Here is a 13,569-nt window from a genome sequence, read left to right as displayed (position 1 = left end):
AATGATCCACTATCCTCATTTATCTGAAATAGACAACAGTCATCTGCTGTTATTTTTGGCCATTTGTGAAGTTTTGTATCAAGTTGTTGTTTTATATAAGGTTCGTTATAAGTAAGCTTTTCTTTGTACGTTTGTCTGTGCAGTAAAAATATGCTTTTTTTTGCTTGTGTGTGTGTGTGTGTGTGTGTGTGTGTGTGTGTGTGTGTGTGCGCGTGTTTGTAAATTGGATTAGTTGGGAGGGCAGGGTGGGAGGATAGTCAGTATTCGTATTTGCGGAGGGGGAAGGAGGGTGTGTCTGTTGAACTCGTGAGTTCACATATAGTCATAGATTTTCCCTCCCTCTCGTTGCGTGAGCTTATTGTAAGCCCCAGCCTAGTGTGGATTTGAAAAAGATGCCTCTGTTTGCTGTGGGACCGAGCGACAGTCACGCCAACCAACCTCCCACACACAAACTGATTTAAGTTTCCCTGCATAGAAGTCCCCGGCCACTAGGAGCGTCACCTCTGGATGAGCGTTTTCCTGTTTGCTTATGGCGGTATACAGCTCATTGAGTGCGGTTTTAGTGCCAGCATCAGTCTGTGGTGGTATGTAGACAGCTACGAGAAATTCAGATGAAAACTCTCTAGGTAGGTAGTGTGTTCAACAGCTTATCATGAGACTTTCTTAGATGTCGTGCACCAGCCATTTACAAATATGCATAGGCCCCAGCCACGTGTCTTACCAGAGGCTGCTGTTCTGTCCTGCGCGATAGAGTGTATACCCCACCAGCTGTGTGTTCTTAATGTCGTAATTTAGCCACGACTTGGTGAAAACATAAGATAATACAGTTTTTAATGTCCTGTTGGTAGGATATAGGCTTTCAGTTTGTCCCATTTATTTTCCAGTGACTGAACGTCAGCTAGCGGAACGGAAGGCACGGGCAGATTAGCCACTCGTCGCCTGATCCTTACAAGGCATCCTGATCTCTTTCCGCGAAACCTACGTTTCCTTTTCCAGCGAATCACGGGCATCTGGGCCTGGTCGGGAGTGTCCGTAGTATATCCCTCGCGTCCGACTCATTGAGGATCGGGGCCTGGTCGGGAGTGTCCGTAGTATATCCCTCCCATCCGACTCATTGAGGATCGGGGCCTGGTCGGGAGTGTCCGTAGTATATCCCTCCCATCCGACTCATTGAGGATCGGGGCCTGGTCGGGAGTGTCCGTAGTATATCCCTCCCATCCGACTCATTGAGGATCTGGGCCTGGTCGGGTGTCCGTAGTATATCCCTCCCATCCGACTCATTGAGGATCTGGGCCTGGTCGGGAGTGTCCGTAGTATATCCCTCCCATCCGACTCATTGAGGATCTGGGCCTGGTCGGGAGTGTCCGTAGTATATCCCTCCCATCCGACTCATTGAGGATCGGGGCCTGGTCGGGAGTGTCCGTAGTATATCCCTCCCATCCGACTCATTGAGGATCTGGGCCTGGTCGGGTGTCCGTAGTATATCCCTCCCATCCGACTCATTGAGGATCTGGGCCTGGTCGGGAGTGTCCGTAGTATATCCCTCCCATCCGACTCATTGAGGATCTGGGCCTGGTCGGGAGTGTCCGTAGTATATCCCTCCCATCCGACTCATTGAGGATCGGGGCCTGGTCGGGAGTGTCCGAAGTATATCCCTCCAATCCGACTCATTGAGGATCGGGGCCTGGTCGGGAGTGTCCGTAGTATATCCCTCCCATCCAACTCATTGAGGATCTGGGCCTGGTCGGGAGTGTCCGTAGTATATCCCTCCCATCCGACTCATTGAGGATCTGGGCCTGGTCGGGAGTGTCCGTAGTATATCCCTCGCGTCCGACTCATTGAGGATCGGGGCCTGGTCGGGAGTGTCCGTAGTATATCCCTCCCATCCGACTCATTGAGGATCGGGGCCTGGTCGGGAGTGTCCGTAGTATATCCCTCCCATCCGACTCATTGAGGATCGGGGCCTGGTCGGGAGTGTCCGTAGTATATCCCTCCCATCCGACTCATTGAGGATCTGGGCCTGGTCGGGAGTGTCCGTAGTATATCCCTCGCGTCCGACTCATTGAAGAAGAACTCCTCGTCCAATTTGAGGTGAGTAATCCCAGTTCTGATGTCCAGAAGATCTTTACGGTCATAAGAGATGGTAGCAGCAACATTATGTACACAACAAATTACCAACAATGCGAAAAAACTATCAAAATAGCTTGGTTGGTTAAGAGCCAATAAGAAGGCAGTCGTCTTTACTTGAATAATAACTATGTTTGTATAGTTTATTATTTATTTACATTTATTGGTGCCTGTTAATTAAAAGCCGAGCTGCAGCATTTTTAACCAACAGTAGACGATGGAGGGAGTTCTGACTGAGACACAGTATGTATACAAAGAGTTCAGTAATCTAGGCAAGAGGAAGTCAAATAATGTACAACTTTAACCAGATCAGTGACTGAAATAAAATACTAGACTTGAGCTATATTTGTTAGCTGATAAAAGCAGGACTGGACATCGTTCTCTACACACAGCTTTAACTGTTGTGGGTCTATTACTCCTATGATAAGATGTATTTGTTGATTAATATGCACTGGCATATTCATTCCTGTTGTAATGCCACTGCACTTTATGGTGCTGCTTGTTTTCACAGCTAGGGAATGGGCTGACTCTGATCTGTGTACGGTGGTGTACTGTACAGTTGTGTAGTGTACGGTGGTGTAGTGTACTGTGGTGTACTGAACGGTGGTGTACTGTATGGTGCTGTAGTGTGGTGTACTGTATGGTGGTGTAGGTTACGGTGGTGTAGGTTACGGTGGTGTAGTGTAGTGTACTGTGGTGTAGGTTACGGTGGTGTAGTGTACAGTGGTGTACTGTACGGTGGTATAGTGTGGTGTACGGTGGTGTACTGTATGGTGCTGTAGTGTGGTGTACTGTATGGTGCTGTAGTGTGGTGTACTGTATGGTGGTGTAGGTTACGGTGGTGTAGGTTACGGTTGTGTACTGTACGATGCTGTAGTGTAGTGTACTGTGGTGTAGGTTACGGTGGTGTAGTGTACCGTGGCGTAGTGTACAGTGGTGTACTGTACGGTGGTTTACTGTACTGCCATTTAGCGTCTCGTACCATCGTGTGTTGAACAGTTAGCTGTTTTGTTGTGACACCTCTCACGGTGAGAGTTACAGGAAGGTGTTAAATCTCTATCACAGACACATATCGGAGATACGGACACACACACACACGAAAACACACAAGGCGAGAGCTCAAGGAAGGTATTACATTTTAGTGGTGGTCGTTCCTTAGTCCCCAGGTAGTCATCAGTATCACGACTGTGCCATTTGATGCTGTTCAAACTGTGACTGGCTCTTCTCTGTTCTGAGAAACACAGGAGGATGATTAGGAAAGGGGAAGGAGAGGTAGAGGAGGAGACGTAGGAGGGAAAGATGGAGAAGGAGGATGACTAGATATTGTGACGAGAACAGGGAGGGACGGGAGTTTCCTTCATGGTTTAAACCAAGACCCGTTGCCTCATTTCCTGTCAGCCAATGGGTCCCCATAGTGTGGAACCAGTGAAATAAATGCTGTATGTGGTGGATTTCAGTTCCTTACAGTTGGCCAGACACTTATTTTTTTTTAACCAGAAATCCCAAGGAGAATCAGGTTCAGACAGGATTTGAAATGGGAGATTTTAAGGATCGGCCCCTTTTTTTCAATTTTCACCTAACATGACATACCCAAATCTAACCGCCTGTAGCTCAGGCCCTGAAGCAAGGATATGCATTTTCTTGGTACCATTTGAAAGAAAACACTTTGAAGTTTGTGGAAATGTGAAAGGAATGTAGGAGAATATAACACATTAGATCTGGTAAAAGATAATACAAATATTAAAAACATAAAATAAAAAAAATGGAGTACCATCATCTTTGAAACGCAATAGAAAGGCCATAATGTATTATTCCATCCCAGGTGCAATCTAGATAATTGAGATATTGGCCACTAGATAGCAGCAGTGTATGTGCAAAGTTTTAGTCTGATCCAATGAACCATTGCATTTCTATTCAAAATTTGTATCAAGACTGCCCAAATGTGCCTAATTTGTTTATTAATAACTTTTCATGTTCATAACTGTGCACTCTCCTCAAACAATAGCATGATATTCTTTCACAGTAATAGCTACTGTAAATTTGACAGTGCAGTTAGATGAACAAGAATGTAAGCTTTCTGCCAATATCAGATATATCTATGTCCTGGAAATGTTCTTGTTACTTACAACCTCATGCTAATCTCATTAGCCTACATTAGCTCAACCATCCAGCAGGGGACCCACCAATCCTGAAGAAGTTTTAAGAACTGCATATACATATATTTGGTATTTTTTGTATTTCTAGAAAGTGGGTCTTTTATATGTACATTTGGTATCTTATTCAGCTGTACTGAAATGCAGGTTAATATGCCACAACTGCAGAGTCGATCATATACTTTTGAGTCAATTTGTACGTAACCATAGCACTCTAAACCCACATAGAATTGATGAGGTTATTCCTGAGACAAATCTTTTGACGTCTGAGTGACAAGTCATCACACCGAGCTCCTCAGATGCCCTGTTTGTTCAAGCGACCAATCCAGGCTTTATTCTACCTAACGCCAACTCTTCTCAAACAATAGACTCTCTGTTTAGTTATCTATTCCCTGACCCTCACCTCCTCACCCTTCACTCCCCTGCCTGCCTCTTTGCCTTCCTCTGTCCATCCCTCCTTCCCTGTTCATAAACCTCACTCACTCCCTCCATCCCTTGATCCATTCTCCTTCCCCTCCCTCCTCTCCCTCACCTCATTCCTCCATCTGATTCTCCGACAGAGGTAATGAGATGTTTCATTATTTGCATTTCACAGCTTTTAATAGTCTGAGAATTTAGGCTAAGCCCCGGGTCGTCGGTGAGGGAGATACCAGGGGAACCAAGCCTGGCTGAGGGGCCTGGGAGAGACTAAATAGACCAGAAACACTGCAGAGAGCGGGAGAATGAGAGAGGGATGAGAGAAAGAGAGGAAGGGAGAGAGACCCTTATTGAATAAAGGGCACTGACACAAATTTGACATTTACGTCATTTATCAGACTTTCTTATCCAAAGTAACAAGGGCAGTTAGGGTTAAGTGCATTGCTCAATGGCACATCAACAGATTTTTCACCTAGTCAGTTTGGGGATTCGAACCAGCGTCCTTTGGTTACTGGCCCAACGCTTTTAACCGCTAGGCTAACTGCCACCCCCACAGAGAATTTATAGGGGGTTAGATTCATAGAGATATCCAGGAGGAACCATGATATATGCCAGAGAGTCACACACTGTGATCAAACAAACCATGCAGTCATTAACAGGAGGGAATATTTCATTCACAGGTTTCAAGTTTCAATGTCACATGCACAAGTACAGTGAAATTCCTTTCTTGCAAACGCAAATTCATATTCCAGTACAGATATATATGTAGTATTAACAGCATAGCAGTTTCAGCCTTGGTGAACTCTGACAGACAAAATAAGGTTTTGAAAGAGGTTTTGTCCCCTGGACATTGGTAAGACAGAAGCTGAGTCTGTATTGGTACATTATTCATTATGTATGTAAACATACAGTAGTTTTATCCATCAGCTATGACTAAGCTAACTTAGCCTTTAGCTAACAACGTACGGACGCTGTTAATGAAACAAAGATGGCACTGTAGCGCCCTGAGCCAACGTCTGCCCCTGAGCATGTCTCTGGTCAGATCATAGAGCTTAGCTACTACCAAAGTGAGTTCACCCTGGGTATTTTGGCTAGCTGTCACACTGAGTATTTGGACAAGCTATAATGATATCCCTGTGGTGTTCAGGGTGCAGACAGGGTACTGGGCAAGGTAAGTAGTTGAGGTGAGGTAAGCTCTACCTGGCACACATCCGTCGCCTTGTGATACAATCTTCACATGCAGTACACACTATGTTCTCTACAGCAGTGTTTCCCAAATCCAGTCCTCCAGTATCTCCGGGCAAGAACACCTGATTCAACTTGTCAACTAATCATCAAGCTCTCAATGACTCTCTGGAGTCACTAAAGATCCCATGTCACTTATCATAAGAGTAGGAGTGTTAACCCCGGTTAACCCCCATACAGTACCACCATGGCTCTATACATCAACAACTACACATACAGTACCACCATGGCGCTATATCTCAACAACTACACATACAGTACCACCATGGATCTATACCTCAACAACTACACATACAGTACCACCATGGCTCTATACCTCAACAACTACACATACAGTACCACCATGTCTCTATACCTCAACAACTACACATACAGTACCACCATGGCTCTATACCTCAACAACTACACATACAGTACCACCATGGCTCTATACCTCAACAACTACACATACAGTACCACCATGGCTCTATACCTCAACAACTACACATACAGTACCACCATGGCGCTATATCTCAACAACTACACATACAGTACCACCATGGCTCTATACCTCAACAACTACACATACAGTACCACCATGGCGCTATATCTCAACAACTACACATACAGTACCACCATGGCTCTATACCTCAACAACTACACATACAGTACCACCATGGCGCTATATCTCAACAACTACACATACAGTACCACCATGGCTCTATACCTCAACAACTACACATACAGTACCACCATGGCTCTCTACCTCAACAACTACACATACAGTACCACCATGGCGCTATATCTCAACAACTACACATACAGTACCACCATGGCTCTATACCTCAACAACTACACATACAGTACCATCATGGCTCTATACCTCAAAAACTACACATACAGTACCATCATGGCTCTATACCTCAACAACTACACATACAGAACCACCATGGCTCTATACCTCAACAACTACACATACAGTACCACCATGGCTCTATACCTCAACAACGACACATACAGTACCACCATGGTTCTATATCTCAACAACTACACATACAGTACCACCATGGCTCTATATCTCAACAACTACACATACAGTACCACCATGGCTCTATACCTCAACAACTACACATACAGTACCACCATGGCTCTATATCTCAACAACTACACATACAGGACCACCATGGCTATATATCTCAACAACTACACATACAGGTACAGGTACATATGATGTATGTCATACATGCACACTCTTGCACAGACAAACGCACACGGACACGCACAAACACACAGACACACATGGGCGCCTCTACACAAACACACACATCTTCACCTATCCTCCTCACACCTTTCTTCCCTCTCCTTCGGCTTATCCCAGCTGATCCAAGTGGTGAACACTTTCACCTTGGAGTTGGGGAGTGGCCCGGGCTTTAGAAGAGAGATGGAGAGGGATTGGAGGAGAGGTGGAGAGGAGACTTTAAGATGCCTTGGATAAGCCTGCTGGATCCGCTTTTGTCCACTTTCGTCACTCCATGGTAAGACTGTCCTCTCTGGTCCTGGGCTACCAGGACCAGAGCCAGAACTTTGGATCAAACATATGGACGGGGATGGAGTAAGAGGTAAGGACGGGGACAGGGACAGGGAACTGGTACAGGGGACAGGGACAGACAGACAGACAGACAGACAGACAGACAGACAGACAGACAGACAAAGGGACAGACATAGAGTGGGAGTGAGTCCATACAGCCATGTACAAGGTGCCTGACAGACAGTCCTGATACACAACACAAGAGATAACACTGCATCTATTCATTGATTATGGTTTTCTTTTGTTGTTTCTGTCGCCAAACCTTCTCTGCCTCGCTTCCCGTGTGTGTGCATGTGTGTATGTTTCTACTGTGTGTGGGTGTGTGCATTATTTTAGCCTGTGCCTGTTTAGTTGACGGGCTGCCACCCCATCGCGGAGCCAGAGCAGCTCTGTAGGATTGGGGATTAACTCAAGGATAATGGCCTTTCTGTAGGATTGAGGATTAACCCCAGGATAATGGTCAGTTGATGCCCAGTTGACTGGAAGGAAAGCTGTTTAAAAAATATTGTCTGCCTCTGAGTCAAACTGACAGAGGCACGTCTTAGAGGCTCTCTGTTTCCCTCCCTCGCTCTCTTTTTCTCTCTCTTTCTACCTCTCTCTCTGTGTCCCTCGTTCTGTCTCCCTCATCTCTTTCTACCTCTTTGACAACCTCTCTCTCTTTCTACCTCTCTCTCTGTGTTCCTCTTTCTCTTTCTACCTCTCTCTCTGTGTTCCTCTCTCTCTATTTCCCTTTCCCTCTTTCTACCTTTGACTCCCTCTCTCTCTTTCTACCTCTCTCTGTGTTCCTCTTTCTCTTTCTACCTCTCTCTGTGTTCCTCTTTCTCTTTCTACCTCTCTGTGTTCCTTTTTCTCTTTTTCCCTTCCTTCTTTCTACCTTTGACTCCCTCTCTCTCTTTCTACCTCTCTCTGTGTTCCTCTTTCTCTTTCTACCTCTCTCTCTGTGTCCCTCGTTCTGTCTCCCTCATCTCTTTCTACCTCTTTGACAACCTCTCTCTCTTTCTACCTCTCTCTCTGTGTTCCTCTTTCTCTTTCTACCTCTCTCTCTGTGTTCCTCTCTCTCTATTTCCCTTTCCCTCTTTCTACCTCTGACTCCCTCTCTCTCTTTCTACCTCTCTCTGTGTTCCTCTTTCTCTTTCTACCTCTCTCTGTGTTCCTCTTTCTCTTTCTACCTCTCTGTGTTCCTTTTTCTCTTTTTCCCTTCCCTCTTTCTACCTTTGACTCCCTCTCTCTCTTGCTACCTCTTTCTGACTCCCTCTCTCTCTTTCTACCTCTGACTCCCTCTCTCTCTTTCTACCTCTTTGACTCCCTCTCTCTCTTTCTACCTCTTTGACTCCCTCTCTCTCTTTCTACCTCTCTCTGTCTCCCTCTTTCTCCCTCTCTCTCTTTCTACCTCTTTCTGACTCCCTCTCTCTCTTTCTACCTCTCTCTGTCTCCCTCTCTCTTTCTACCTCTCTCTGTCTCCCTCTTTCTCCCTCTCCCTCTGTCTCCATCTTTCTCCCTCTCTCTCTTTCTACCTCTCTCTGTCTCCCTCTTTCTCCCTCTCTCTCTTTCTACCTCTCTCTGTCTCCCTCTTTCTCCCTCTCTCTCTTTCTACCTCTTTCTCGCTCTGTCCCTTCATGTCTCTTCATTTCTCTTTCTCTACGTCTCTCGCTGTCTCTATCTCTAACTCTTCCCTCTCTCTCTCGCCCTCTTTTTTTCTCTCCACCTCTCTGCCTTTCCTCTCCCCTCATATCTACTTCCTCTCAGGTCAAGATGTTGTCCTTGCTTAGAGCGACAACAACAGCAAAAAAGAGAAGGAGCCCCATTCCCTCTCTCCATCACCCGTCTCTCTGTCTCTTCTCCTTAGTTGTCAAGTTTAGACCTAAAGTACCTGGGTTGTGTCTGGATCAGGGTAGTTGGGATGTGTGTACAGTAATGTATGTGTGTGTTGTGATTGGGAGTTTGTGTGGGTGTGTGTCTGTGTGCTGTGTGTGTGAGCAGGGAAGCTGTAATGTGTGATTTGTGCTCTGTAAGGGTGACAGAGACTTAAAGTTCTACTGGTATGCTTTACTGAGAGCCCCTGAGTGCTTTGTGTCTCTCTCCTCTCTCTGTGTTTAACGCTCTCTTTCTCTCCCTCTCTTTTACACACACACAAAAACACACACACTGTCACTACATGGTGTAGGGGACACAAAATGATTAAAAGACCCCCGTCACACATACACAACCACACACACAAAACCCATTAGTCTGTCTCCTGAACATTTCTCTCTTTTTTCTCTCTTTTTTCTCTGAAGAAAAGAAAGTAGTTCACTTTAGTTTGCTATTCGATGTCCCTGTGAAAGAAAGCAGTCAGGCGCTTTAGTGTTGAAGAATGCCAGGTTCTGCGGCCTTGCCTGTCTATCACTATTTTAAATGAGTCACACTCGTTTGTTTTGTTTTGCTGGAGCTGTATGAATGAAGTGTGTTAGTTAGCGATATTCATCCCCACTGAGCACAGACGTCAATTCAACGTCTATCCCACGTTGGTTCAACATAATTTCATTGAAATGGTGTGGAAACAATGTGTATTCAACCAGTGTGTGCCCAGTGGGTCAGTTCTATTATTTTTCATTGATCCTGTTCTTTCTTTCTTTCTCTCTCTCTCTCTCTCTGTCTCTCTTTATTTCTCTCCCTCCCTCTTTCTCTCTCTCTGTCTCTCTCCCTCTCTCTCGCTATCTCTCTCCCTCTTTCTCTCCCACTCTCTCTCGCTCCCCCTCTCTGTCTCTCTGCTTCTCTCACTCTCCCCCTCCCCCTCTCTCTCTCTACTTAAAGCAGTTTATTTTTAATGCGATTCATCTTGGGTAATTTCAGATTGATTGAGAAACATTTTCTTTAGTTCTCTAAGACAACCTGGTTCAGCTCTGTTGAATTCTCAGGAGAAGTCAAGGACTCTGTCAACTGAAGTGTATTGCACCCTGATTAAGGCTGTAATGCTATATAAAACAAAACAGAACTTTCCTACCCAACTTTCACAGCACATACATCCAATTCATTATTGGTGTATTCCAAGAGAGGCTGAATACCTTTCTCTCTTGCTCATTCCCCTTGGTTGGATGATTGTTTTTAGCAGCAGTAGTCCTTTGCAATGGACTGTACTATTCTCAATATTCTCCTAATGATACCACTACTTAAAAGCAGCCAATTAGGCAAATAATCTACAGAGTTCAGAGGTCGAAAGACAGCTCACTCCATTAAAGTAATCTTTCCACTCCCTCTTGCTCCTTCTCTCCTCTCCCCCTCTCTTTCTCTCTCTCTCTCAATTCACTTCCAATGGATTTATTGCCATGGGAAACATATGTTTTCATTGTCAAGCAAGTGAAATAGATAATAAACAAAAGTGAAATGAACAATTAAACAGTAAACATTACACTCATGAATGTTCCAAAGGAATAGAGACATGTCAAATGCCACATTATGTCTATATACAGTGTTGTAATGATGAGCAAATAGTTAAAGTACAAAAAGGAAAATAAATAAACATAAATATGGATTGTATTTACAATGTTGTTTGTTCTTCACTGGTTGCCCTTTTCTTGTGGCAACAGGTCACACATCTTGCTGCTGTGATGGTACACTGTGGTATTTCACCCAGTAGATATGGGAGTTTATCAATATTGGATTTGTTTAAGAATTCTTTGTGGATCTGTGTAATCTGAGGGAAATATGTGTCTCTAATATGGTCATACATTTGGCAGGAGGTTAGGAAGTGCAGCTCAGTTTCCACCTCATTTTGTGGGCAGTGTGCACATAGCCTGTCTTCTCTTGAGAGCCAGGTGGCCTTTCTTAATAGCAAGGCATTTCTCACTGAATATGTACATCGTCAAAGCTTTCCTTAAATTTGGGTTAGTCACAGTGGTCAGGTATTCTGTCACTGTGTACTCTCTGTTTAGGGCCAAATAGCATTCTAGTTTGCTCTGTTTTTTTGTTAATTCTTTCCAATGTGTCAAGTAATTATCTTTTTGTTTTCTCATGATTTGGTTGGGTCTAATTGCGTTCGCTTAGGACCAGCTTGCTTGGACTCTTCTCCAGGTTAATCTCTCTGTAGGTGATGGCTTTGTTATGGATAGTTTGGGACTCACTTCCTTTTAGGTGGTTGTAGAGCTGAATGTCTCTTTTCAGATTTGGATAATTAGAAGGTATAGGGCTAATTCTGTTCTGCGTGCATTATTTGGTGTTTTACCTTGTACACATAGGACAGTTTTGCAGAATTCTGCATACAGAGTCTCAATTTGATGTTTGTCCCATTTAGTGAATTCTTGGTTCTTGAGCTGAGCCCAGACCTCACAACCATAAAGGGCAATGGGTTCTAGAACTGACTGAAGTATTTTTATGTCAAATGTGATGTTCCTTTTGATGGCGTAGAAGGCCCTTCTTACCTGGTCTCACAGATCGTTCACAGCTTTGTGGAAGTTACCTGTGGCACTGATGTTTAGGCCGAGGTATGTACAGTTTTTTTGTGTCCTCTAGGGTTAACGGTGTCTAGAGGGAATTTGTATTTGTGGTCCTGGCGACTGGACCTTTCTTGGAACACCATTATTGTGGTCTTACTGAGATTTACTGTCAGGGCCCAGGTCTGACAGAATCTGTACAGAAGATCTAGGTGCTGCTGTAGGCCCTCCTTGGTTGGTGACAGAAGCACCAGATCATCAGCAAACAGTAGACATTTGACTTCAGATTCTAGTAGGGTGAGTTCAGGTGCTGCAGACTGTTCTTGTGCTCTCGCCAATTCGTTGATATATATATGTTGTAGAGGGCGGGGCTCAAGCTGCGACTTTGTCTCACCCCACATCCCTATGAAATGATTTTTTTTTTTTTTCCAATTTCAAATCAAATCAAACTGTAGACCTTACCGTGAAATGCTTACTTACAAGCTTATAACCAACAATGCAATTCAAGAAAGAGTTAAGAAAATATTTCCCAAATAAATGTAAGTAAAAAAATTATAAAAAGTAACACAATAAAATAACAATAATGAGGCTATATACAGGGGGGTACCGGTACCGTGTCAATAATCAGCGAGTAACAGCAGTGTTAAAACAAATGGGGGGGTCAATGTAAATTGTCCGGGTGGACATTTTATTAATTGTTCAGCAGTCTTATGGCTTGGGGGTAGAAGCTGTTAAGGAGCCTTGCCGTGTGGTAGCAGAGAGAACAGTCTATGACTTGGGTGACTGGAGTCTTTGACAATGTTTTGGGCCTTCCTCTGAAACCGCCTGGTATAGAGGTCCTGGATGACAGGAAGCTTGGCCCCAGTGATGTACTGGGCCGTACGCACTACCCTCTGTAGCGCCTTACGGTCAGATGCTGAGCACTAACTAAGGGGACTAAGCACTAACTGCACACTTGTTGTTTCTGTACATGGATTTCATAATGTCGTTTGTTTTTCCCCCAACACCGCTTTCCATAAATTTGTATAGCAGACCCTCAAGCATGAGAAGACTTTGCCTTTGTTTTGGCTGGTTTGTTTGTCAATTAGGGTGTGCAGGGTAAATATGTGGTCTGTTGTGATGTAATTGGTTAAACAGCCAATTTGACATTTGGATTGGTGTGATCAGTCCGTGGTTCCAAATATTGGGGAAAATGCCAGAGCTAAGGATGATGTTAAAGAGTTTAAGTATAGCCAATTGGAAATTGTGGTGTGTATATTTCATAATTTCATTTAGGATACCATCAACACCACAGGCCTTTTTGTGTTGAAGTGTTTGTATTTTATCCTGTAGTTCATTCAATGTACCGTCTCTCTCTCTCTGCCAAATTCTCTCTTGGTCTTTCTCTGTTTTCTAGGTCTACTGAAGCGCTAAATCTCATTAGTGTTCCCTCTATCTCTATCTCGATCTCCCTACATCTCTCTCGGCATGATGTTGTTTTATCCTCCAGCCACACGTTGTTTTCTTTCAATTTGAAGCGTAATTTAACATGTCTCTGTAACCCCCCCCCCATACCCACACACTCCCCCACCCGTCTCCAGCATGTTGTTGTGTGTGATTGGGTTATACTCCCTATAATCTAAACCCCAACAAAATGTTTGTCTACTTTCTA

The 13,569-nt window shown here is 44.4% G+C and overlaps 1 protein-coding gene across 3 annotated transcripts in view; it reads left to right on the top strand.

Annotated features, from left to right (window-relative positions):
• The window catches only part of LOC139368862 (zinc finger and BTB domain-containing protein 46-like), a 126,737-nt gene that overhangs the window by 21,587 nt on the left and 91,581 nt on the right, over positions 1 to 13,569 (top strand). For 2 of the 3 annotated variants that reach the window (XM_071108298.1, XM_071108300.1), the window contains exon 1: positions 7,464 to 7,540. The exons of the other annotated variant lie outside the window; for it this stretch is intronic. In XM_071108298.1, coding sequence (XP_070964399.1) covers positions 7,519 to 7,540 — 22 coding nt within the window. In that variant the 5' untranslated portion in view covers positions 7,464 to 7,518. Of the gene's footprint in view, positions 1 to 7,463; positions 7,541 to 13,569 lie in introns of those variants that run through there. 3 annotated transcript variants of the gene reach the window in all.

Source organism: Oncorhynchus clarkii, chromosome 16, assembly GCF_045791955.1.
Source record: "Oncorhynchus clarkii lewisi isolate Uvic-CL-2024 chromosome 16, UVic_Ocla_1.0, whole genome shotgun sequence".
Taxonomy (NCBI): domain Eukaryota; kingdom Metazoa; phylum Chordata; class Actinopteri; order Salmoniformes; family Salmonidae; genus Oncorhynchus; species Oncorhynchus clarkii.
Note: the sequence above shows the minus strand (reverse complement) of the source record. Positions and strands in the feature narration are given on the sequence as shown.